The sequence below is a fragment of the Arvicola amphibius genome, chromosome 3 (assembly GCF_903992535.2).
Source record: "Arvicola amphibius chromosome 3, mArvAmp1.2, whole genome shotgun sequence".
Classification (NCBI taxonomy): domain Eukaryota; kingdom Metazoa; phylum Chordata; class Mammalia; order Rodentia; family Cricetidae; genus Arvicola; species Arvicola amphibius.
Window position 1 is genome coordinate 57771120 of NC_052049.1, and position 23836 is coordinate 57794955.

A 23836-nucleotide genomic window follows, 5' to 3' on the forward strand; every position below is an offset into this window, starting at 1 on the left:
GTTTATATTTAACATGATTTTATGACATAAATGCTCATCTTGCCTGTGAAATTAGTATCTCTTATTTCTCAAATACTATCAGGCCATCAAGACACAGGTAAAGTTATAAACCCATTAGCTAAGCATTTCACAGCTTCATTTAGTTTGGTTGTAGTGTTTTAAGATTTATAAAACAAGATAAAATGCAGAATATTATTAAAGAAAAACAAGTAGCTGTCACGGAGAATTAAAATATACTTGAGCATGAACTGGACTTGGAATCTGTCATCATTTACTTATTTCAATCCAGGTTTCCTAGGTAATACAGACTTTGTTTTCTAAGGAAGGCAAAGGGAGTTCATTACGGTACCAACTTACATATGAGCCAGTGAAGGTATCTTTGTCTGTATGGAACAACGTGTTCTTAAATATATTCAAACAGTAATATGCCTTTGAGTCTAAGACTATAACAAAAAGCTTAGACAATCAACTTACGTATACAGAAAGAGGTTTGTTTTGCTCTACAGTTTTGGAAGATGAAGTGCATGATTGATTGGCCTTGGGTGAGGGCCTGTGGCCAGGTAGCATGTCATTCCTGGGAGCATGTGGTGGAATGGGCTGCTCATATGATGCCAATGGGAAAGCAAACAGAGAGGAAGACAGCCACAGCACACATTCCCTTTGAGGACACCACACAGATGACCTGAGGACTCCCACTAGGTGCCATTTCTAGAATTTTCTCCAATTCCAGCAAAGCCAAGTTCAGGCCCAAACTTTCCAAATATGGGTATTTGAAAGATACTTAAATGGAGACACTAACAATCCTCAGCCCTGATGCTTATCCTTACTAGGCTGGTTTCTGTAAATCCTGACTTGGAAGGTCCCATTTTGTGACTCCGATTGCAAAATGTCTTTCCCAAAGTGTACAGTAAATTAGTAGCTAAGGCAAGGTCAGTGTTTTCTGACTTTCAGTGAAGAATATCTCCTTTCATTGTTTACTCTTGAGACTGGAAGGCTGTGGAGAGTGCTTTAAAACTGGGTACTTTTGTCATTAGCTCTTGGGGATACATTTATTTTGTTTGTTCCGCCAGCTGGACAGTCAGAACTGTTTGTGCTTCAGCTATAACACAGACCTTCTGAAGGCCTTATTCTGGCTGGTGATAGCGTCTGCCGGAGCCACCTGTCGGTTCCTTGTCACCTCACACTGGATGCTTGGGCTCGTGGCCCCTCCTTTCTATCACCTTCCTCATTCTAATTAGATTCTGAGGGTTCTTTATCCTCTTCGAGCCAGCTCTTCACTTCGTTTTCATAGACTGTTATTTCTAGTGTTCTCCCTGTGTCCTCCCAGCTGTGGCCATCACCTGTAAGCCCAGCGTCATAAGTCCCCACATCAGGGCTTGGAATTATTTTGGTAACTATTGTCTCAAGTGTGACTCCAATCATTACTTACAATGCTGTGATGTCGTCTATGACAAACCCCCTGTTTTCACAGCCCACAGAGAACTGCCTCTTTCATTGCACCCAGTTCCTTATTAACGTGTGATTTACGGCCAGCCACCACCATAAATACTTGTGGTATACTTTGTTTTTCTTCATTTCTAGGACAAGATGTTGATAAATATGAAAAGCGTCTTATGGATGTATTCAGCCTTATTAATAACCCAGGCACTACATAAAGGTAAGTAGAATCACATGTTCTTTATTACGATGTGAAAAAGCACTGGGGATGGAATTATAAGATGGAGTCTCCACAAGGAAGAACCATTTTAAAAAAAAACCTATGCATTGCTTAAGATCTGTACTTGAAGTATTACTGGATGTCACATATTTCAGTAAACCAAACAGACCAAAATAACAAACTCTTGTGAGCGAAACTTTTGGTAACCTATAGCCCATTTGGTTTGTATGTTTGTTTTTCTGTTTTGTTTTTTGAGACAGGCTCTCATTAGGTAGTCCAGCTAGCCTCAGACTCATGGGTCTCCTACTGGGGCCTTACAAATGATAGGTTATTAATATGTGTTACTATGTCTGGCCTCCAAAGTTGAACCGTGTAAAAAGGCTCTTTTAGAGTGTTGAGAACATTTAAAATTCTAATTTCTTCTGAACTGCTTTTTAAAGACTTCCTTATACCAAAAAAAATTAAATCTGGGAGTCTAGAGTTTTAAGTTAGGAAAATTAAAAGATGCTGCCAGCAAGTATTTGTAGCCCTCTCCCTTTGTCTTTGTCCATGAAAGGTAAGTGGCCAGTGAGCACACATGTACTGTCTTTCCTAGCTTTCACTCTTATAGCTATTCAGTGAGGACCCTATAATTCTAACTTTAGTTTCTAGTATAGCCAAGGATACACCAGGAAGAACTGGAAGGGCCCGTGGTGAGCGTCACTGACCTGCTTCTGCTTGGTGGACTCTGTATACCCTGCTGCTACTTCTGCACACCCATGCTCCAGACTTTCTAAAATAATTTGTCTATCCACAAACTTGTCTTTCCTCCTTCTCATGTGTGATTCCTTTTGTTTGACACTTCCTCTGTGGTTCTTTTTAGTTATATTTTAATTTATTCTTCAGGACTGAAGGCTTCAGCATCTTTGTTCGTTTATCCACCCATTCATTCATCCATTTAGCCATCAGTCCATCCATCCATGCTATCATCTGTCAATATTTTTAATTCCTTCTTTGTATCAGGTATTATTCAGTGGATATTGTGAATTTTGTTTCCTATGTAATGGAAATAAACAAATGAATAACCATGCTAGATATTTCCTGATGACGAAAACAAAGCAGAAAGGCTTCCCAGAAAGGCTTCGGTTGAGGGAAGTAGGGCAGGTCTTTTTGAGAAAGTAACATGCAAACTGAAATAAGAGTGGAGAGCTGCCATTCTACCAAGATCTGCCTTTCAGTTAGAAAGATAACTCGTTCAAGTAGCAGGAAAATCACTCCTGTTGGACAGTAGTGATCAAAAGCAAAGTGGGAGACATAGGCAGAGAGATAAGCAGAGATCAGCTTACATAAATAGAAGCAGCACTAGTCACGTAGACAGGATTCACTGCGAGCTGGAAGCTATTTTAAGTGCTTAACATTGATTAACCAAAACATCCATTACCCGTGTGCTATAAAGAGGAAACTGAAGCACCAAGCAGAACAATGGCTTTCCACATCCAGTAAGTGTCAGAGGGAGGGAATGGGGAAGGGAAGGCATAAGGTACAGCCCTCACCATTGTCTTATACGTCTCGTCTGTCTGGGGCCGTGCAGGCTTTTTAGAAGACCAGATTTTATTTTGTGTACACTAACACTCACTAAAGGTTTTCAGTCCACAAAAGACATGTAGCATCAAGTTCTTTAAATCTTATGCTGTTGTTCTGTAAAGATTTGATTATAGGAGAACAGGGAGGGCAGCAAGGAGTTAATTTTGGATGATTATTGTGGTGGGTTGGACATGAAACTCATAACTTACTTCAGGTGGTGGGTATGAGGATGAGGATTCTAGATTCCAGTATCTGTTGATACCCCCCAAACCATCTTCTTAAAAGTTTCCAAAGAGTAGATAAAGAGACCAGAGAGGAAAGAATAACAGTACCTAGTCAACACAGGGAGTGTCAAAAGGATGGGGAAAAGTTTGGGTTGGCTAATAGTGGAAGAGGAAACAAAGACATCCCTCATTTGAAATAAAGATTCACAGTGAACACAAACCAATGGATGGTGTATTTCCTTCAAAGAATTAGAAAACATTAAAGCTAACAATATCACTCAATTATTCCATTTAGGGTCCCATCCTTTATAATACACATAGTCAATGTTTATCTAAAGTGAGGGATATTTAGTTCTTTCCTAGGAGAGGCAGAAGTAAAAAGTATACAAATTTAAGATGCAAATAAAGCCAGTTTCCCTGTTCACAGTGGGCTAGGCAGCGGTAACTTGCTGAGGTGAAGCAGGGGTTTTGTTGTCTACTCTAGTTGGTCATAGGGTCCTAAAGGTTGATTGTTTACATTATAGAACACCAACCATGTCACACTGATTCATTGGCTTTAGCACTCTGCTTTAACAATACCTATCACATCAGAAACCATCTTAATTACTGATCATTTACCTGCTTATTTTAATATCCCTCTAATAGTACAAAACAGAATGCAGAGTTGTGAGATCATGAATTGAACAAGAACATACTAAATCCCAATAGTTTCAATCTGATATTTGTCTGGTGCCCCTTTCTCTGTCTGCACAGATGGAATTTACACCATTTTTACTGTGCAGAGTCTATGCACAGCATGGGGAGTAATGGAGCATTCATTACACAATGCATTGTTCTCTTTTACTGTACTTATGTAGACTCCAAACCTTCTCTGAGAGCAGTGAACACTGGTTTTGTCCGGATACATTTTTACTAGATTCAGACAAGTTCCTGCAGGTAGCAGATTCTTTAAACTTGCATACTTTATCTACATGATGCTACAGAGTGCTAAGATAACTCTTAAATATTTAGATGTGATTAACTTGGTTCTTGTGACCTGGTAAATTAAGACCCAAGTCTTAATACTCAAAAGTTTTGACCACACATCCTTTTGTTAATCTCATTCTGAAGATTAGAGTCTATGTAAGAGTGTATTCATTTCAGAGCGAAGGTTTAATATCTGTGTGTTTATGAATGGCCAGAACAGTCCATAGCCCTGGGACACCATCTTTTGTCTCAATGTGCCCTTCATTAGAGCAGGAGTGATTAAATCATGTTCCATATTTCAGGAAGTTCTCTACTTGATAGGTTGGCCAAATCCTATGTCTTCCCCTATCCTTTTATAATTGGGAAAGCAATTGTAATTTAGAAATAGATACTGAGGAATTAGAGATCATCTATGCTACATTGTTATAAAATTGCTTCTTTTTTCTATTAAAAACAAACCCTCGTATTTGTGGTACTGCAACTAAATTTTATTTGTGTTAGCTGATTCTTTAGGATGGAAAGTGTGAACTTGTAGAACATTCAGTAAGTGTAAATTAGATTTTTAGGTACAGAATTTGCAAGTCTCAGAATCCCCACGCTTGATAGATAAGCAAACAAATTAAACAGAAATGCTGGCGTCCCTTTACTTCATTCTAAATTAAAGGAATGTGGATAAGTAGGGGTCACTTTTAGCATGTCTCCCACAGACTTTATGGATGTGTAGAAGAGATGGTGAAATCCCCCAAAGTCTCTGTTCTGGCCGTGACTAAAGCAGGTGTCTCGAGAATGAGACAAAGTGAAGATTGCTGTGGGAATGAATTTAGGGACAGGGGAGGAAGTTAATAAATGCCAGTGCTAAAAATTGCTTGGTTAGATATAACGAGATACATATTCTGGCTCAGGTGTGTTGCCAGCCAGCTGGGGGGCTTGCCACTTCCTCCCACGGTGACATCGTCACCAAGAAATCAGGCTCATTTCAAAGGGTGAACTTTAAATTAGAGGTTTTATTTGCTTATCTATGTAAATGAGATTGTTACCTTACTATTACATTGCAAAATAAAAACAAATCTCAGTAGTGTTTTAAAGAGTAACTTAGTGCAGCCAATAACTCACTTCATTTTTAACTAATTTTGTTAAATATCATGTGAACGAGCTACATATGTAGATTAACAGAATGATGAGCTAGTCTTGAAAGTAACAGTCATTGCAATTTTGGAATATGTTAGTGATTTCTAATATAAATACACCAGACATTCTATTAATCATATTTTTGGGAGGAGGAAACAGAGTGTCCTTGTGCAGCCCAGACAAGCCTGGAGTTTTCTATGTAGCATAAACTGGTCTCCTGATAATGAAGAATCACCTATCCTGACGCCTCACACTCTGGATTGCAAGCATGAGCCACCGTGCCAACTTTAGGCCCACCATCTTTGAAGCTGCATTTTTGTCTTTGGCAATAGAATTTCCTTTTTTTCTTAAAGAGAGTAATATCTTCCTGTAATTTTGAAAATGACCCAACTGGCTGAAAAGGGTTCAGTGAGCTATATCATTGCTGATACATGTCTACTTGAGGACACATATTTCTCTGTCACTGGCACAAGGTAACAACAACAACAACAACAACATTTCAGTAATTAAAGTCACAGCGTCACTTGATTTGGAGGCAACTCTTTACTTTTGGCCAGCATTTCACGTAGCTAGCATTGCTTGCAAGAACACTAAGTTGTTTTTCCTTTCTAACTCCTGGTTTAGCCTTGTTAGTGAAGGCTGGCAAATGGCAGAAGGGCTGGGGTGAGGGGGATGTAGTCCAGGAACGGCGAAAGGATGTTTTCTTTTGTAGGCAGTGGTGTTAAATTGTAACCAGTGTACCCTTTGTCATTACATGTTTAAGAGCTTAAACAGAAATAAGTATGTTAGGCTGGATAGGTGAACAGAAGCTGGTTTTCCGGCCCAGGCATAATGAAAGGCGGTATTTGTCTGCAAAGTGATCGCAGCTGCAGTTGTCATTATGAGGCCTTTGGCTGAAACCAGGGCCCAAAGAGAGCTCTTCAGACCTTAGACTCGCCTTCACTCCAGGCTCATGAAGTGCTCTTTCAAATTCTTCTTTCCATTTTATTTTTCTTTTCTCTAAGGTAATGTGTTAGTTACCTTAAATGAGTCTCCTCTCTGACCTGTTAAGAGTAACAAGTTCAGACGGGCCTTGAAACTTTGCCTGCCTCAATTGCCGGGCTAAAGAAGGCTCTTAAAATATGAGCCTCGCTCTTTCTCTAGTCTTCTCAAGGACTGTTTCAAATTCTTACTTTGTCTTTCAGTGTTAATTTTTTAATTTTATTTTCCCAAAGTAATACATATGGCAGTTTTCTTAAATGATTTTTTCTCTCTGACCTATAAGCATGAGTTTTCCCCTTTAACTGTTTATCTTAATACTAGTCTAGATTTTTTTTGAGAGAGAGAAAGAATGGAAGAGGGAGAAGGCTGAGAATTAATTTTTTTTTCATTGTGGTGTAAACTAAACTGTGTCTTAGAGCAATGCCCCTGCCTTATTCTCCTGAGTACTATGACTGATAGGCACAAACATCCAGCATCTCAGTTTGTTCTAATCTCTCAGTCTATGGTACCGATTCTAGCCTGCCCTGTTCTTTTCTGCCATTAATTGTTTGCTTATTCTTCCATTTTTATTTTCATGTTAAATACCAAGTAACAAATGCTTTCAAACAAGCTCTATATTTCACTGTACAAAGAGAACTTCATTAATCTCTATCATTGTTATAATGCTTTATTGAAGTCCCATGTTATTTTCTTTATATAAATCATTCTCGGTTTTCCACACACTCAGGATGGAATGACGCTCTCTAGCTGTTGCCTACCCATTCACACGTTCAACGGACGTGGCTTCAGCCTTTCGGGAATACTGATCTGATATTTTGTCTTTCCTCTAGTGAAAACGGAAACCAGTCCACCTGTTAAAGGCTCTCTCTCCGGAAGAGTGACCCTACCATGTCGTTTTCCCACCCTGCCTACCCTACCGCCCAATTACAACACGAGTGAGTTTCTCAGAATCAAATGGTCTAAGATGGAAGTGGACAAAAACGGAAAAGACATAAAGGAGACTACTGTCCTGGTGGCTCAAGATGGGAATATCAAGATTGGTCAGGACTACAAAGGGCGTGTGTCAGTGCTTACGCATCCTGAGGATGTGGGCGATGCCTCCCTCACCATGGTCAAACTCCGCGCTAGCGATGCAGGTGTCTACCGCTGTGATGTCATGTACGGGATTGAAGACACTCAGGACTCCGTGTCACTGGCTGTGGATGGTAAGGCTTTCAGATTTGTAAGAAAGGTTGTAGCGCGATACCCAGGAAAGCATTGTGGGCCAGTACTCAAGCATATCTCTTGTTCGGCATATGAACAAGAGGAAAACCATCAACCCAGGAATCTTTGCTTTTCACTGAAACCAAACTTAATTAAGAACAGGTAACTTTTTGTGAAGCAACTTTATTGATTGGGGCTAGTAATGGACTGTATACTAGAAATAATGAAAACCTCAAGACACGGTATATAGTTCTTAAATCACTATTTTAGTGCTAAGACCTATTAGTGAAAGGCTAGTCTACATTTTAAGTTTGATGTTGTATATATGTTGTCTTAGTTACTTTTCTATTGCCGTGATAAAATACCTTGGCCAAGGCAACTTATAAAAGACAATGTTTAGTTTAGGACTGATAGTTACAAGGGCTATGGCCATGATAGCAATAGACCTTCAAGCATGGTGTTGGAATTATAGCTGGGAGCTTACATCCTTACCTTTATGCAAGAGGCAGAGAGCTAACCTGGATTGGTGTGGGCTTCTGAAAGTCAAAGCCCTCCCCCAAAGACTCACCTTCTCCAACAGGACCGCCCCTCCTAGTTCTTCTCAGACATTTCTACCAAGTGGGGACCAAGTATTGAAACATATGAACCTCTAGGGAAATTCTCATTCCAAGTATCACATATGTATAGATATGTGATATATAGATAAAACATATGTAGATAAAAGACTTTTCCATTTTTTTCTGTTAATTCTCTTAGTGTGATTTTTGGGGCCACTGAAGACCAAACCCAAGGTCTTGTGCATGCTAGGCAAGTGCTCTCCCACCGAGCTATAACCTCAGTCTCCTTAATTTCACTATAAATGTGTGTCTGTAAGTTGGCTCAGGAGAAAGATACTTGTGTCCAAGCCTGACTAGCTCAGTTTGATTCCTGGAATCCACGTGGTAGAAAGGCATGCGTTTATCCACCAGGCCTCCATGTGTGTACACAGACACACTTAGTGAAAAAAGCCTTTGAGTTTAATTTCAAGAAGTATCATTTAAAAGTTACATTGCAAAACTAACCATGATTTATATCATAATGTCTTACAAAGGCAATCAATATTTGAATTTTCAGTTCGTTCAGAGCAAGAAATCGGAGTAAAAAAATGTAACTTTAACACTCGTTGCTATCCATTAGGTTTGTAATGACTCATTTTGCCTTCATTCCCCCCCCCCTTAATGATGGTTTATATGTCACTTGAGCTTAAGTTAGAAGACAAAGCAAAGAGAAATTGCTTTAATTGGGCACACACATAATACCGCAGCGCTTGGAACCAGAATGTGTTGGCAAGTTATTAAGCAAAACTCTAATACCCAGACATGATGGGACAGATTTTCTTCCAACTCTCAATTTCCCTATAAAATATTTACCTTTCGGAAATGCATAAAAGGAGCTTTCTAAAAACTCTTTCTTGTTTAGCCAAAAGGAAATGGTTTGAATTTCAGGGCAACAAACAAATTCACGGAGCATCCTTTATCATTAAATTCATCTGTTTCCTGATGTCTTTGTATCCACTCAATCTCTGAGATCTTCTTATCCCTGAGTTCCTCGTCATTAATTTCAGTTTGTCTAAGACTGTCTCTTCATATTCATGCATATGCATAAAATATATTGCATACATTCACTCTCTAAAATTCTCAGACTTTCATAGCTTCTTTTTTTTCTCATCATTAAAGACTTAGCAAAGGATTTGCCTCTTGCTGCTCACAAACAATGAACATCCTCCACCTAATCTTCTTAGCCCCATGATGTCTTCAGGTTAGTCTAGCAATTGCAGACACTTACCTTACATATGGATTGATGGTCCCTGCCTTTGGCAAGACCCCCTGCTCTTTCCCCTCTTAGTACTAGTATTCAGCACAGGTGGAAGATCTTTAATTCCCCAAATTACTTGAAACTTTCACTACTATAAACCAATTTAAACCCATTCAAGTTCTTACTTAATGCTTAAAAGTTACTTTAGGATATTTCTCACTCTCACCAGATACGGGGTGTGTAGGCAGAGAGGCCACATGAAGGTAGACTGGCATTTGGTGACATTTTGAGACATGAAAGACGAAAAACAGGAAAAAGAATGCTCCTTGCCAGTCAGTCCATCTCTGAGTTGCTATGTAGCTCCCTTTGTGTGGGTACTGATAACAGGCTTATCTGCAAGGTGCCTATTTTATTCTTCCTCAGTTCTTTTGCTGGCTTGTCTTGAGACAGAGACACAATATAAAGAATAACATGAGAGAGACACTCTGATAGCCAGTCTGACTGCGGAAGACAGATCTGTCAACCCCAGGAAACGACTAGGAGTCAAAGGAGAGCGGCAGATATCTTGCAAACCACAATTCATTTTAAACAACAAAAAGTGGTCTTGAATACTATGATATGACAAAAATTCACTTCTAAAAGCTGGTTGCTCCAATCTGTATTTTGTGGTGACTTCCCTGGCATATCATTTTGATGATTCATATTTCCCCCAGTTAAATATGGATAGCCTGTTGAATTGGGAAGAAAGGACTGACAGTTCCACCCCTAGCTGCTCTTTCTTCAGCTCTTTGACAGTCTTTTGAAGCTTAGAGCACAGTTTCTACCTACTTCCTTAGCAGTACTTAAAGTACAACAAAGTGGAACCCGAGACAAGCATGCCTTGCTTCTACCTGGGGAGTGTGAGGAACTTTATTTCAGGCCTCTGTTGGCATGGAAATTGTAGAGTTGCCTCAGTCATAGCAGACACAAAACTAATACGAGGTAGACAGCGGATATGGTGTGTATCCAGACAGTAGACAGTGCACTGTAATCTACCCAGCTTTCAGATCAAATAAATATTAGATCACTGGATAAGACAGGAGATTACAGTTCAGAGAATCGAAGTATCTAGGAGGAGGAAGGAAAACGATGACGGAAGTAGGTATTGTCACGCGTATAGCCTGGCGCTTTTCTCGGCCTTACGGCACTGTCTGTGAAATCAAATGTCCCAATGCTGCATGATTCAAGGACACGTAGCATGAGGAGCAGGACCCCTAGGTGGGTGGCATTTTTAAATGCCTTCATTCGGCAAGAGTTTTGCATCGTAAAATAATGAACTACGATAATGTTACTAATTGGCATATTACTTCATTCTGAAATTTTGCACAGTACAGTGGGGGAGTTGAGCCCTGAAGCAGTCTACGGTTTGCTGTCTTTGCAGGGGTTCTGTTTCACTACAGGGCAGCGACCAGTAGATATACACTGAACTTTGCAAGTGCTCAGCAGGCTTGTTTGGACATTGGCGCAGTCATAGCCACACCAGAGCAGCTCTTTGCTGCCTATGAAGACGGATTTGAGCAGTGTGATGCAGGGTGGCTGTCTGATCAAACTGTTAGGTAAGAGGCCTGGGCCTGAAAGCTTTTCAGTATTACTTTGCCAGGGACAGTGCCTCTCACCTCTCCTTTGCTTTCCTAGATATCCCATACGGGCTCCCAGAGAAGGCTGTTATGGAGACATGATGGGGAAGGAAGGGGTCAGGACTTACGGATTCCGCTCTCCCCACGAAACCTACGACGTGTACTGTTATGTGGACCATCTGGATGGTAAGACATTTAACTTTCTAGAGCTTCCTATGAATTGAGAAAACCAGACAAGAGCATGGAACAAGTCTGCAGGCTTGTTTGCATTCCACACGGCAGCATTTTATTTCCATGCCCGGATGATTTTGCGGTAAGATAAGCCAAAATTACAGTGGGAAGGGAAGGAGGGGTGTGTGACTGGTTATGCAGGATAGAAATATCTTGGCCAATGGCAGGCTCTTCCCAGGCATGCTGCCTTTTTAGAGCATTCAGAATAGAAAACTGGTAGGTTGGCACCTATTCGTGTGAGAGCCAGGTAGAAACCCTGTGGTGACAAGCTGCTGTGTCTCCAAGTGAAGATAAACACAACCCCCAACCGAGGTTAACACTATCAACCAGGAAATGAGGCGGTATCAGATTTCTTCTCGGGTCTCCTTTGTCACATGGAGTTTTCAGAGAAGTCATTCATCTACCCAATCCACACATTCAAAATGACATCAAAAACACCTACTGTTGTAGGTAGCCTGCTAACTGCCAGGGACCTGAAATTCAATGTAGATAAAAACCTTTTCTTTCGAAGATGGCAGAGTCTGGTTAATTCTGGCTCTGTTGTTTCTCTCTGCCTAAGTAAAGAGTGTTTGAAGTTACTAATGGAAGTATCTGAAGGGTTCCAAGCTGTTTTCCAAAACAAGGCACAGGGATGGTGTTTACCACTTTAGAGGCTGGTAGACCTGGGGGAATGGAGCGATAAATGAAGCAGACTAAAGTCTCATGCGTTGCTCACCTTTATTCAGAGCATCAGATGTTTATACTCTGAGGTTTAAGAGGAGTCACATGAGTACAATCCCAAGGACAGGCTGCACATGGTGGGCAAGCTCCATGTGACAAATCATGCTAATCCATAGAAGCTCCTAAACAAAGAACTATAGCCAGTCGCAATGAATAATCTGAAGTAAGCACTCTCTTATCCAGTACCCATGGGAGGCGCACAAAAACACGTAACAAGAACAGTTTCATGTTTTTAAAGAAACTGAAGTCTCAAGACTCTCAGTTTTTTTTTTTTTTTTTTTTTTTTTTTTTTTTTTTTTTGGAGTTTTCTCACAAGCTTTCAGAATTCTCTACATACAACTCCATCCTTGGACTGTCTTCCAACAGGATTGAAATGGATTTTATTTTCTAGTGACAGTTATCTTAGAAGCCCAAGTATATAAATAAATGATGTTAAATTGACTTAGTCTTGCAATTTTGACAAGTGTAAAATGGGGTTAGATGAGATAGTCCCTTCCAGCATTAAAATTCTGTGATTCGTTTCATGTTTTTGTTTGTTTGTTTGTTTGTTTGTTATTTTGAGTTTGGCTGTGTTGGCCAGGCAAGACCCATACTCCTGAACTTAAAAGGTCATGCCGTTTGACCTCTTGCATAGCTGGGGGTCAGGCGTGTGCCACTCTGCCAGGCTTTGACTCTACAATTCTGTTCACTGAATGGTGTCACAAGATGTGAGCACTAGACCTTAAACAGCTCCTATCTCCCTTATGCATTGATTAAATGTGCCTTGAAGGGTACATTAACGTTCCTATCACACTGATTTGATACCAGTGTGTTTTCTAAATAGCAGATTCCAGTGCCGACACTCCTGGTTTTGTACATGGGCAAAGGAAGACATAGATATTAGCCAAACTACTACTGATGCTTATAAAATTAGAACCTTTCTCTTCATCTTATTTTAACTGATTAAAATATCTTTAAAATAGTTTTTAATAGCAGGTTTTAAAAAAATGGTTACTTGGAATACCTGGCTCCAGTAAATACATCTCCTACTGCAATCTCAATATGGTGGAAATTTGTATTATGCTTTTAGATTAGAATAAAATTTCTCAGGACCTCAATGCATGTATCTGAGATGCTGCTAAGTCTTCACCAGAGCCAGAGGTAGTTTATGAAAGATATTTGTGAGATTGGAAAGAACTTTATCAACTCTTACTGATATGGTGAGCATTCAGGCACAAATCTTAATCTTAAGCCAAACTTCTTGATGTAAAGCCAGGTTTGTGTACTCAGGGATCCTGCTTTTAAAAGTCTGAATGGTAGGAGTCTGCCAGGGATCTCTTAGCCACAGTGTACCAGTTGGGAGTTGTCTCTCACTGTCTACCTGCAAGTGTCATTTTTGGTGTTCAGTAATTAGATTCTGTCAGAGAGTAGCTCTCTGTATATGTATGAAACTTACCATGAGGAAGGATTTGTTAATCTTTCTTTCTTTCTTTCTTTCTTTCTTTCTTTCCTTCCTTCCTTCCTTCCTTCCTTCCTTCCTTCCTTCCTTCCTTCCGGCCTGGTTTTGCTATTCTCAACAGGAGTGTCTTTCTACCTCTGTACTCTTATTTCCAAAGCAGGTGTGCTATATAACATTTGCTTCTGTCCCAGTGTAACCCAGCTCGATTGTATAATGTTACTTGGGATAAATATTTCACACCTTTGATGACTACAAACTTGTCGTGTGGAAATATAGCATGACAAAATCAACAGACTTTGAACCATGTTGTTTTAGTTCATAAAAGTTGGAAGCTAGAGAACAGAATCAATACAAACAGTATGTTAAACACTGGTTAAAATCTGTGTCAATGGAGCAGCCAGACATTTGATGATTCTGGGGGCACCACCGTGTTTATAACGACCCTGCTGGAGAAGCCTTTTCTCCCTTGTGCATTGCACTTGGGAAATTGGAAAAGTCCTTAGACACTGCTCTTTTCTCTCACTTTGAAAGTGAAGTGGGGGTGGCTGGAGAGATGGCTCAGCGGTTAAGAGCATTGCCTGCTCTTCCAAAAGTCCTGAGTTCAATTCCCAGCAACCACATGGTGGCTCACAACCATCTGTAATGAGGTCTGGTGCCCTCTTCTGGCCTTCAGGCATACACACAGACAGAATATTGTATACATAATAAATAAACAAATATTAAAAAAAAGTATGTGTTACTTTGAAAGTGAAGTGGGATGACGGTTAAATAAACTTTTACAGCTGGTGATATAAGCAGAAAGCCACACTCATTCCCACAAGGTTTCTCCCATTCCTTTCTAAAGTTCTGCCCGTTAGCTGAATTGAACTGACAAAAAATCGTATGGAGAGTTGATAGCACAAAATTACTTCTGTTTTTTAAAATTATTGTTCTAATAAAAGTTATTTGAAAGTGAGCCAGAATGCCCCCAAATCGGTGCATTCATGGATTTAATAATCTCTGCCCGTATTTAGTTGTGTTCAGGGAAGCCAAGTATATGAGAGATGGTGAAGGCAGGTGAAGCTTTAGATACGGACACTAATTTTTCTTTAAATTTAGTTATCATGAAATGTTACATGAGCAGAGCATTAAGCATTTTTTGCTTTCTTAATATAGAATGTCATATGTACATTGACATTTTTCTTAAAAGTTAACTAATTATATACATTATAACCAGTTTTCTGACTTTTCTAACGTGGTATTTATAGCATAATTTGGCACATGAATATAATATCCAGTTTTACTTTGAAAAAACAACTGAGAAAGTATAAAAGGGCCTATATTTTGGCTATGACCACTGGTGAGCACTTCAACATTAGCTTGTGTTATTAAAAACCGGTCTATAGTTTGTGTTTTATTAGATATGATTTAGGACTAGAATAATGTTATTAACAAATCAGTGGATACTAGGTTTAAAATAGAAACACAGTAGTTAAGATTCGTGAAATAATCATTATTATATGTAATCTCCATTTTCCTATCAACTGAATTTGGAAGATGTTGAGATGTTTTTAAAGTCGAACTGAGCTGATAAAATGATTCAGAAAAATAGATAAAATCTTGAGACCCCAGAGGGCCTGGATTTGTGATGAGTTTACATAAAGCTATTATAAATTGAGCATGTATTTAATATGTAGCCTACAAGGCATTATCACTTAGCAACATTAACTTGATAAATACCAGTTGTTGCTCTTATCTGAGAGAATGGCTGAATAGACTCTCTGGCTTAATACGGATGCCAACATGGCAAGAAACGAAACTGTACATGGTTGGTTCTGGAAAATGTTGAAACTCACAGTTCATTTTATGATTCTCTGAAATACGTGCTACCTTTACTTCACTGTCAGTCTGATCATAATAACTCAAGCTGTAGCCTACTGGGGCCACCAGTACTTAGGAAGGCTGAAGACCCTGTTGAAAGCAGCCTCAAGAGGCAGTTCCTTTCTTCAGCATCGGAATAACAAAAGTCAAGCTAATAATGGTGCTATCTGCCTTTAGTCTCGACATATAGAGCTCTGTGAATGTTTGGCCAGTTTGGGCTACATTGTGAGTTCCAGGCCAAGCAGGAGTACATAGTGAGATCATTAAAAAAAAAATCAATAAATAGTATTTTTAGAGAAATTGCAATTTTGGAGGGAAGGTGGACATAAAATTCAACTACTAGAGGCACAATTCGCATTTTGTACCTGCTCCGAGAGGGAGTCACACCCATCACACTCCAGGGTAGGCCCCACTTCCAAGAGCAGCTGCACAGCTCAAACTGTACTCAGTTGGGATAGATGTGGGAAGATCTGGGAGAGGAGTAAATGTGATTTAAAAACTACATTGTATGAAAGGTTTAAAGAATTAATAAAATATTATTTAAAAAGAAACACCTTGGTGCAGTTCTAAATGTCAGGTAATGGGCAAATTTTGCATCTTTTAAGCTTTAACGGTTACTTCTTTTGTGAAATTAAGGACACTTTAGAGTATTTACTTTTGAAGCGTGGTACGGAGATTGAATGAGATAGTAAGAGTTGCTTTTACTGCACTGTATGGTACAAGGTTAGTGATTAATAAACCATAGCTGCTGTATACTTATGAAAATGAGAGGTTCTTTATTCCCACTGCAGACAGAGATGAAAAGCCTTTGAAGCCACACCTTCCTGTATTAGGTTATACAGGAGGTAAACTTTTCTAGGAATGAAGATTGTTAAATGTTGAAAAGTCTTTGGAAACTATGAAGTTTCATCCCTAGAGATTTCTTAAAAATAGATTTGATGTGAGGTGTTAAGAGTTCAGTGCTCTGTCAAAGCCAGCTGGAGTCATGGCACTTTGAAAGGTGGATGGATCAGCTGGAAATAGGGCATTGTAAATACAGATCATTGTGAATGTAACTTAATACCGGAACATTATTGAATAATTAAAAGAAAACATTGGCAAATAAATGGTTTAATATTATCCCTCTGAATCTGTTTGAAATAAATATGCTCTGATTTGACATTGTCTGCCCATGTCACAGCATTCAGGAGCATTCTGACCTCTACGTCTCCGCAGATTCATGCACGCACAGACCCATGGCCGTGGTCTTGCTGTTTGAGGGTTGACATCTTTCTGAAGGTGTTCTGTGATTTAAAGTGTTTCTCTGCTGAAGCTGGCAGTAGGTTAGAAGGTTTGTGTGCCTCGCTGCTGTTATGACGAGAAGCAATGAGAAAAGTGGGAACAACTGAAAATAGCACCCTGTTTCCACTAATGTAAATATTCCAGTTAAAATACATCAAACTTAAAACAAAATCATTCCCTTTCAAGGAAAATATTTGTTTGGATTTCTAACTGTAATAAGTACTTGTCAGAAAACAGTTGGCTTTTTAAAGTGTTTTATTTTCTCTGCAGATGAATGGGAGTGTGACGAATGGGGTCAGAGAACCTCCCTTTGTGGTTGACCCATTGAGTTCCCTTGCAAATGAATCAATCCTAGGCTTGCATCCCGACATGACTGATGGCCTCAGAGTTCCCTCTACTCACGGTAGAGACCTCTGTCCTATCTCCTCATAGCCTGTGTTTTCTGTGCAGCCCTGCCTTTAGGTTTGGCCTCAGCTCCAGGAGCTTGGTGCCATTCTGGGCCTCAGGCTTTTCCAGAGGCTCTGGCTCTGCTGAGAGACATTCCCTGAGGATTTTCTCTTTTAGCTGTTGTCTCTTTCCTGAGTTCTGATTGCTTTCTCACCTTTATCATCAAGGAACCTTGAATGTATGGCAGTAATCACTCCTTAAAAATATTTGCTTTCAACTCTTTCTCTTGCTAGTCTGTGAATTCTGGGAGGGGAAAACCCATGCAAATTCATCCTTCTATGCCTAATATATCATTGTCACACAGTAGGTCCTCCATAGATTAGATAAATCAGTGAAATAGATAATTTAATTTCCTATTGTCCTCTATGTAAACTATAATTTACATGCTCTGTGGGATGAATGGGACACCAAAATATTTTATAAAAACAAATGAATCCACAACGAAATGTTAACTTTTAGGTTTGCATGTCTGGCCCCAAACTTTTTCCTCACTTCACACTGTGTTACGTGGGCAGAGACTGTTCGTTCGTTCCTAGCTGCCCAGACTGAAATAATTACACAGAACTATATTATTTAAAACACTGCTTGGCCAATAGCTTATGCATATCTCTAACTAGTTCTTACATCTAAATCTTAAATTAACCCATTTCTATTAATCTGTGCATCACCACGAGGTCATGGCCTACTGGCAAGTTTCCAGCATCTGTCTCCTCTGGCAGCCTATGACTTCTTGTTGACTCCGCCTGCTTTCTTCTCTGTCTCTGCTTGGAATTTCAGCCTTGCTCTATTCTGTGCTACAATAGGCCCAAAGCAGCTTCTTTAGTAACCAATGGTATTCACAGCATACAGAGGGGAATCCCATATCAGTCTTACTCAGTGTTCTATTGCTCTGAAGAAACCCCATGATCACAAGGACTCCTATAAAAGAAAACATTTACTTGGGGCTTGCTTACGCTTTCAGGGGCTTAGTCCATTGTTATCACAGCAGGAAGCAAAGCAGCAGGCAGACATTGTGCTGGAGAGGAACTGATTGTTCTACATCTGAGTCCACAGAAGGCAGGAAGAGAGAGACACCTGAGCCAGGCTTGAGTTGTTGGAACCCCAATTCCACCCCCAGTGTCACACTTCCTCCAACAACATCACTGCACCTGCTCCAAGGAGGCCACACCTCCTAATCCCTCCCAAGTGATGCCGCTCCCTAATGACTACACATTCAAATACATGAGCCTAGGGAGCCGTTCCTATTCAAATCATCACACGCACTAGTGTTTTCCATTTGTGCATCATTGTGTCACTCGCCTTTGGTTTTATGGTTCACAAATTGGGCCCTTAACAGTTCTTTAGAAGATCTGTTTTATATCATAACTGCAAATCCAATATTTTGACTCTGCCATTTCCCTACCAAACATTGTGCTTCATGTGTTTTCCCACAAGCACAGGCTCTGTCTGGTCGTCACTGCCCCCACCACCTACTCAGGCTTTGCCCTTTCTCTACTGTGACCGAGTGCATACTGAGCACCTGACCCCCTGCAGACCTGGTGCACACTTCCCCTGCGGTGGTGCACTGCCTGGCATAGAGAACACTCCCCCAATTACTGGTATTAAATAGCTTAGTGCTTCCAGAATTTCTTGATTGGCTCTTCTTGTTTACACTGGGATTTCTTTTCTTCAAATACGACATTGCCAGTTTTATTTCTGAAAAAAATATTGTAACTCTCAGTTGAGAAAAGATAATAAGTTTTTGTATTTTATTTCTGAGTCAACATCAAGGGATTGTTGTAGGCACGAACACACATGCCTTAGCCAAGAAATTCATGATAGAAATTGTAGATTTTTTAAAACTTACTTTTCTTTCTCTCTTTCTTTAAATTGTTGCTTATTACTTTGTATATTACTTGAAAATATTTTCTGAAGTCTGTGAGGCATCATTTAGACTTTGACCATTTAAACTAGGACTCCTTTGAAGTTAAGTTTTTAATTTTAACCAAATCTAGTTCATCTATTGCTGTTCTCTTGGTGTCAACACTAAGAATATTGCCACATCGCAATCATAAAAACTTTCCACTGTGTTTTATTCAAAGAATTCCATGACATTTTGTTTGTTGCTGTTTTTGGTTTTCGAGACAGGGTTTCTCTGTGAAATAGCCCTGGCTGTTCTGGAACTCACTTTGTAGATCAGGCTGTTCTCAGATTCAGAGATCTGCCTGCCACTGTCTCCCAAGTGCTGAGATTGAAAGGCGTATACCACCACGCTCAGCTGAATTTCATGACTTTTCCCTTTTCTTGCTTTTATTTTAATTCATTTTGAGTTTCTCTTTATATATAACATTTCCATTTAATGAGTTTTCCACCCTCTTGAAAACAAATCAAGCAGACATATATTTATTTTTGGGCTCTCAGTTCTACCACATTGACCTACTTGCCCATACTTATCCCATTTATTGTCTTTTCTGTTGTGATTTTTGCTATAAAATGTCTTATAGCACAGGCTGGCCACAGCATTTCTGTGTAGTCAAGGCTGGCCTTGAACTGATCTTCTTCTCTCTGCCTCCAAGTTGAGGGTATAGATGTAAATCTTAATACTTGGCTTATAGTTTGTTGCTATAGTTTTGTAGTTAAGTGTGAAATTGGAACATATGAGACCTCTTCTTTTCTTCTTTTCCAATGTAGTCACTATTCCGAGTCTCTTGGGTTCCTAAGTTAATTTTAGAATCAGCTTGCCAATTTCTACAAGGAAGTCAGCTAGGATTCAGTAGACATTAAGTCTCCAGAGCAAGTGGGAGGATTTTGCCATCATACCAATTGGAAGTCCACGAACATGGGAGGCTTTTTTTGGGGGGGTGGGGTTAAAGATTTGATTTCACACAAGAAATCAAATTTCATTTTCAGTGTATAAAATTTGCAAAAATTTATACAATTTATTCTTAGCATTATATTTTTGATATGAATGTAAATGGATTTTTCTTAATTTCTCTTTCTAATTATCTGCTTCAAGTGTGTAGTAGTCAATTGATCTCCATGTATTCCTCTATCAGCATAACTGTACCCCATCTACCAGTGCTAATTTACATTTTTGTCTCAACATCAGCTTAGAACAAGTGGGAAATTCGGAAAGCTCCTATGTCCCTTTCTAATGTCTTTACTCCCAAATGAGAACCACTGGCTCCTGATGCTGAGCTGGGTTCTGACCTTCAGTGAAGTCACTCTGCCAGCCCAGAGCCTTCCTGTCATTGTGTGCAGAAGGCTGGCTGTTATGCAGGTCATAAGACCCAGTTTTAGTGGCACTGAAACACATTTGCAGTGCACATAGATAGCGACTCTTTCAGGAACCAGTTAACATGGTTGATGAGATGCTACCGCAAACAGGTATAGTTAATTGATTTGTGACTCATAGGATAATGAAAATTCATTTATTCATTTTATCTTAGTAGTGTATATACGAGTATACATGCATTTGAGTCAAAATATGACAGAGAAAGAGCAAAGGAGGAATCCTTTGCAAAATTTTAAGTCAATACTTCGAAGTCAATGATTGTGTCGACTTGCTGTTAACTCCATTTGGTCTGGCATATTTGGCAAGTGGTTTTGACTCATGGCTACTTAGATGTTCTTCTCTGGTTACTTTCTGTTCACTCATTTCAGCCAACAATAAGCTGCTCACGTGTAGGGTTTACCCAAATAACAAGGTTATGTGTACATATACATACATACACACACACACACACACACGTGTGTGTGTGTGTGTGTGTGTGTGTGTGTGTGTGTCACTCTGAAATATACATATTTAAAACCAAAGCAGGGATTTTGCTAGTTTACAGAACTGATAGTCACAACACCTAGTTCGGTATAACAGGACCAATTAGCATGTGTGAAAAAAAGAAGCTTAAAATTTTTGATGCCACCTAGAAAATTCCCTGGTTCATAAAACCGTTGTGATGCTTCAGCTTTGACCACTGGGAGCAGCCATCAGCTTTCTTTAGTATCCCAGGATCGCTCTGGACTTAGCTTTCAAACAGTTCTGCTGTGTCTCATGGGAAGAAGCGTTAACGTCTGAACACCAGAGATCACTTTTCAAGCTTTAATTTGTTTCGTCATTGCTTTCGGGTTCAGTATGTGACACCATGCAGTCTGCCAAGAAGCTCCTTCTCCATCTGGCACTCAGCGCATGGAAAAAGCAGAGGCGTGCTCTATTCCAAGGAGTCCTGCAGTGGCTACTGGTCAAACTAAAGTCATTTTCCTTAATATTTCTGATGATGGTAATTCCTATGATTAAAAAAGTTCTAATCCGTGCAATGGCAACAGATATTAAAATCTAAAAAAAAAAAATTCTTCTAGTTCTTTCTAGACCAGTGGTTCTCAACTTTCCTAATTTTGTGACCTTTTAATACAGCTCCTTTTGTGGTGATCCCCCCAACCATAAAAGTATTTTCATTGCTACTTCATACTGTAATTTTGCTACTGTCCTGAATGGTAACGTAAAAATCTGACATACAGGATATCTCACAGGATGAGACCCCTGGGAAAGGGTTGTGACCCACAAATTGAGAACCAGTGTTCTAGATGCTCCCTGGAGAGCTAATCAGAAGAAGAGTAGGTTAAAACTTGAAGCTACTGGATGGAGGGGGGAGGACCTTGGACTTCCCTCAGGGCAGGGAACCCTTACTGCTCTTCGGACAGGAGAGGGAGGGGGAATGGATGGGAGAGGGGGAGGTAAATGGGAGGCACAGAGGAGGCAGAAATTTTTAACAATATAAAAAATAAATAAAGCTATCAAATATGAAAAAAAGAAAAGATAAAAAAGGAAAACACACACACAAAAAGAACTTGAAGCTATTAGCTTGAAAATACACGATGATGTGGCATAGGATATTCTTTACACATTTTCTATCTGAATTGGTAAATTATCTTGTGTATAAAATCATCTATTTCATTATATTTTATTTGTACACTAATATAAATATGTATGTATACGCTTTTAAAAAAAATTCACATAGCTGTTTTGAGAAAGCCGCTCCCAGAACTTTGCAGTGGATTTCTTGTCAAAGTCTAAAAAATCACTGTTCTAGGAGGCAGCTGTCTGCTGCATCCAGGATTACCTTGACTGCTCAGGTACACGTGTGTATGAGAGGTAATAGAGTAGAGTTGTCCTATTCTATCTAGTAAAGTTTACGTTTCCTCACCAAAGGCTCTCTGTCCCTGCCTCCTAAATGCCAAAGATGGTGCTGGGGTACAGACATATGCATCTTCCTTATTTTCTGGATGACATGCCTCTGTTGCATTAGAGATGACTTTCTCCATTTGGTTTAAATTGCTGACATAGATACGTGATTAAGGAACCGTACCCTGGTCCTCTTCTTCACTCACTGTCCTTGATAGAACCATGGGAGGCAACTGGCTACGTACTTGGATTGCTGTCTCCTGCTTTGGTTCTGTCTGGTAACCTGGTTCACTTTCTCAGTTTCTGTGAACAGGCTTCCTAGTATCTACCAGATTTTAAGATTTCTTTACTATGAATCACGTGTGAATTCTCTATTTCATTGAACTACGTGTCCTTAGAGCAAAAATTTCCAGAATATTTCAGGAGATGAACCGATTGACAAATATCCTACTTGAATATTTGAAGACAGAGCAGGTGTGGCTTTCCTTGTGTAGGCAGTGTGGTGGCTCAGGATTGAGCATCAACTGCGACTGCAGAATACTAAAGCACAATAATACAGTTGTTTGATGAAGGCTTTGTTATATCATTAGGAATTTGAGATGAGCAGAGGTGATGCTTTTGCTAAAAATACTATGGCGTAGGAAGGCTTAGGTCCTTAATTTTGAAGCAGAGTTAAAGTTAGTATGTTTTCTTTCCTTTTTCTTATTACTCCAAAATAACAACTATACCACAGAGGGTGAGTGACTACATTTTATCTTTATGAATATTTTTTTCTATCCTTGCCTTAAAATACCCTCAAACAATCTTGTTAAATATTCCATTTTCATCCAAGTGGCATGACTTTTTTCAGTTTTTTTTTTAAGTATTCACAATATTGGGGGCAGGAAAGATGGCTTAGTGTTTAAAAGTACTTGGTGTTCTTACAGAGGACCAGATTTGGTTTCCAGAACTCACATTGCCTCACTTACAGCTGGTAGATCTAGCTTCAGGGACTCTGACATCTTTGGGCTTCTGAGAGAACACACACACAGAGACACATATACATATACATAAATGAAATCAAAACACATATAAAATGTAAAGGAAATGAAACTAAATCTTAGCAAGGTTGTAAATATCCTACAGGTAAATGGAGAGGAAATTAATCAGTCTTGGGATCACAGAAGTTCAACTAGTAAAATCATTCTCTGATATCACAGAGATGAAGGGAAGTCGTATCCTGCAAATGAGTTAAGTCACTGATATAACGTTAAATTTGATGTTAATTCTGACATGGAAGGTTAGGATGTAGTTCTTCATTGGTGAGTAAAAATAACATTTCCCCTTATAACCATTTTGACAATTACTAAATTTTTGTTGATTTTAACACCCATGTATGACCTTTAAAAGTGGGATCTAGTTATCCTGGGGTCATTGCTCCTTGTTAGTCATCTCTCTGGTTTTGTACCTAGAAGTAGAACTTTCCTTAATAATTGAGATTCTTTGCTTCAGCTGACTGGCAACTCTTGATAGTCTCAGGGAAGAATAGTGTTTTCAGAACAGAGTGTCTAACAATGCAGGCAACTGAGA

At 39.4% G+C, this 23836-nt stretch overlaps 1 protein-coding gene across 4 annotated transcripts in view; it reads left to right on the plus strand.

Moving 5' to 3' along the window:
* The first annotated feature begins 1587 nt into the window (after positions 1–1587).
* Vcan (versican) overlaps positions 1588–23836 on the plus strand; it is an 86649-nt gene continuing 64400 nt past the window's right edge. For all 4 annotated transcript variants that reach the window (XM_038323245.1, XM_038323247.1, XM_038323246.1 and 1 more), the window contains exons 1-4: positions 1588–1657; positions 7350–7724; positions 10937–11111; positions 11191–11318. In XM_038323245.1, coding sequence (XP_038179173.1) covers positions 1588–1657; positions 7350–7724; positions 10937–11111; positions 11191–11318 — 748 coding nt within the window. The remainder of the gene's footprint in view (positions 1658–7349; positions 7725–10936; positions 11112–11190; positions 11319–23836) is intronic.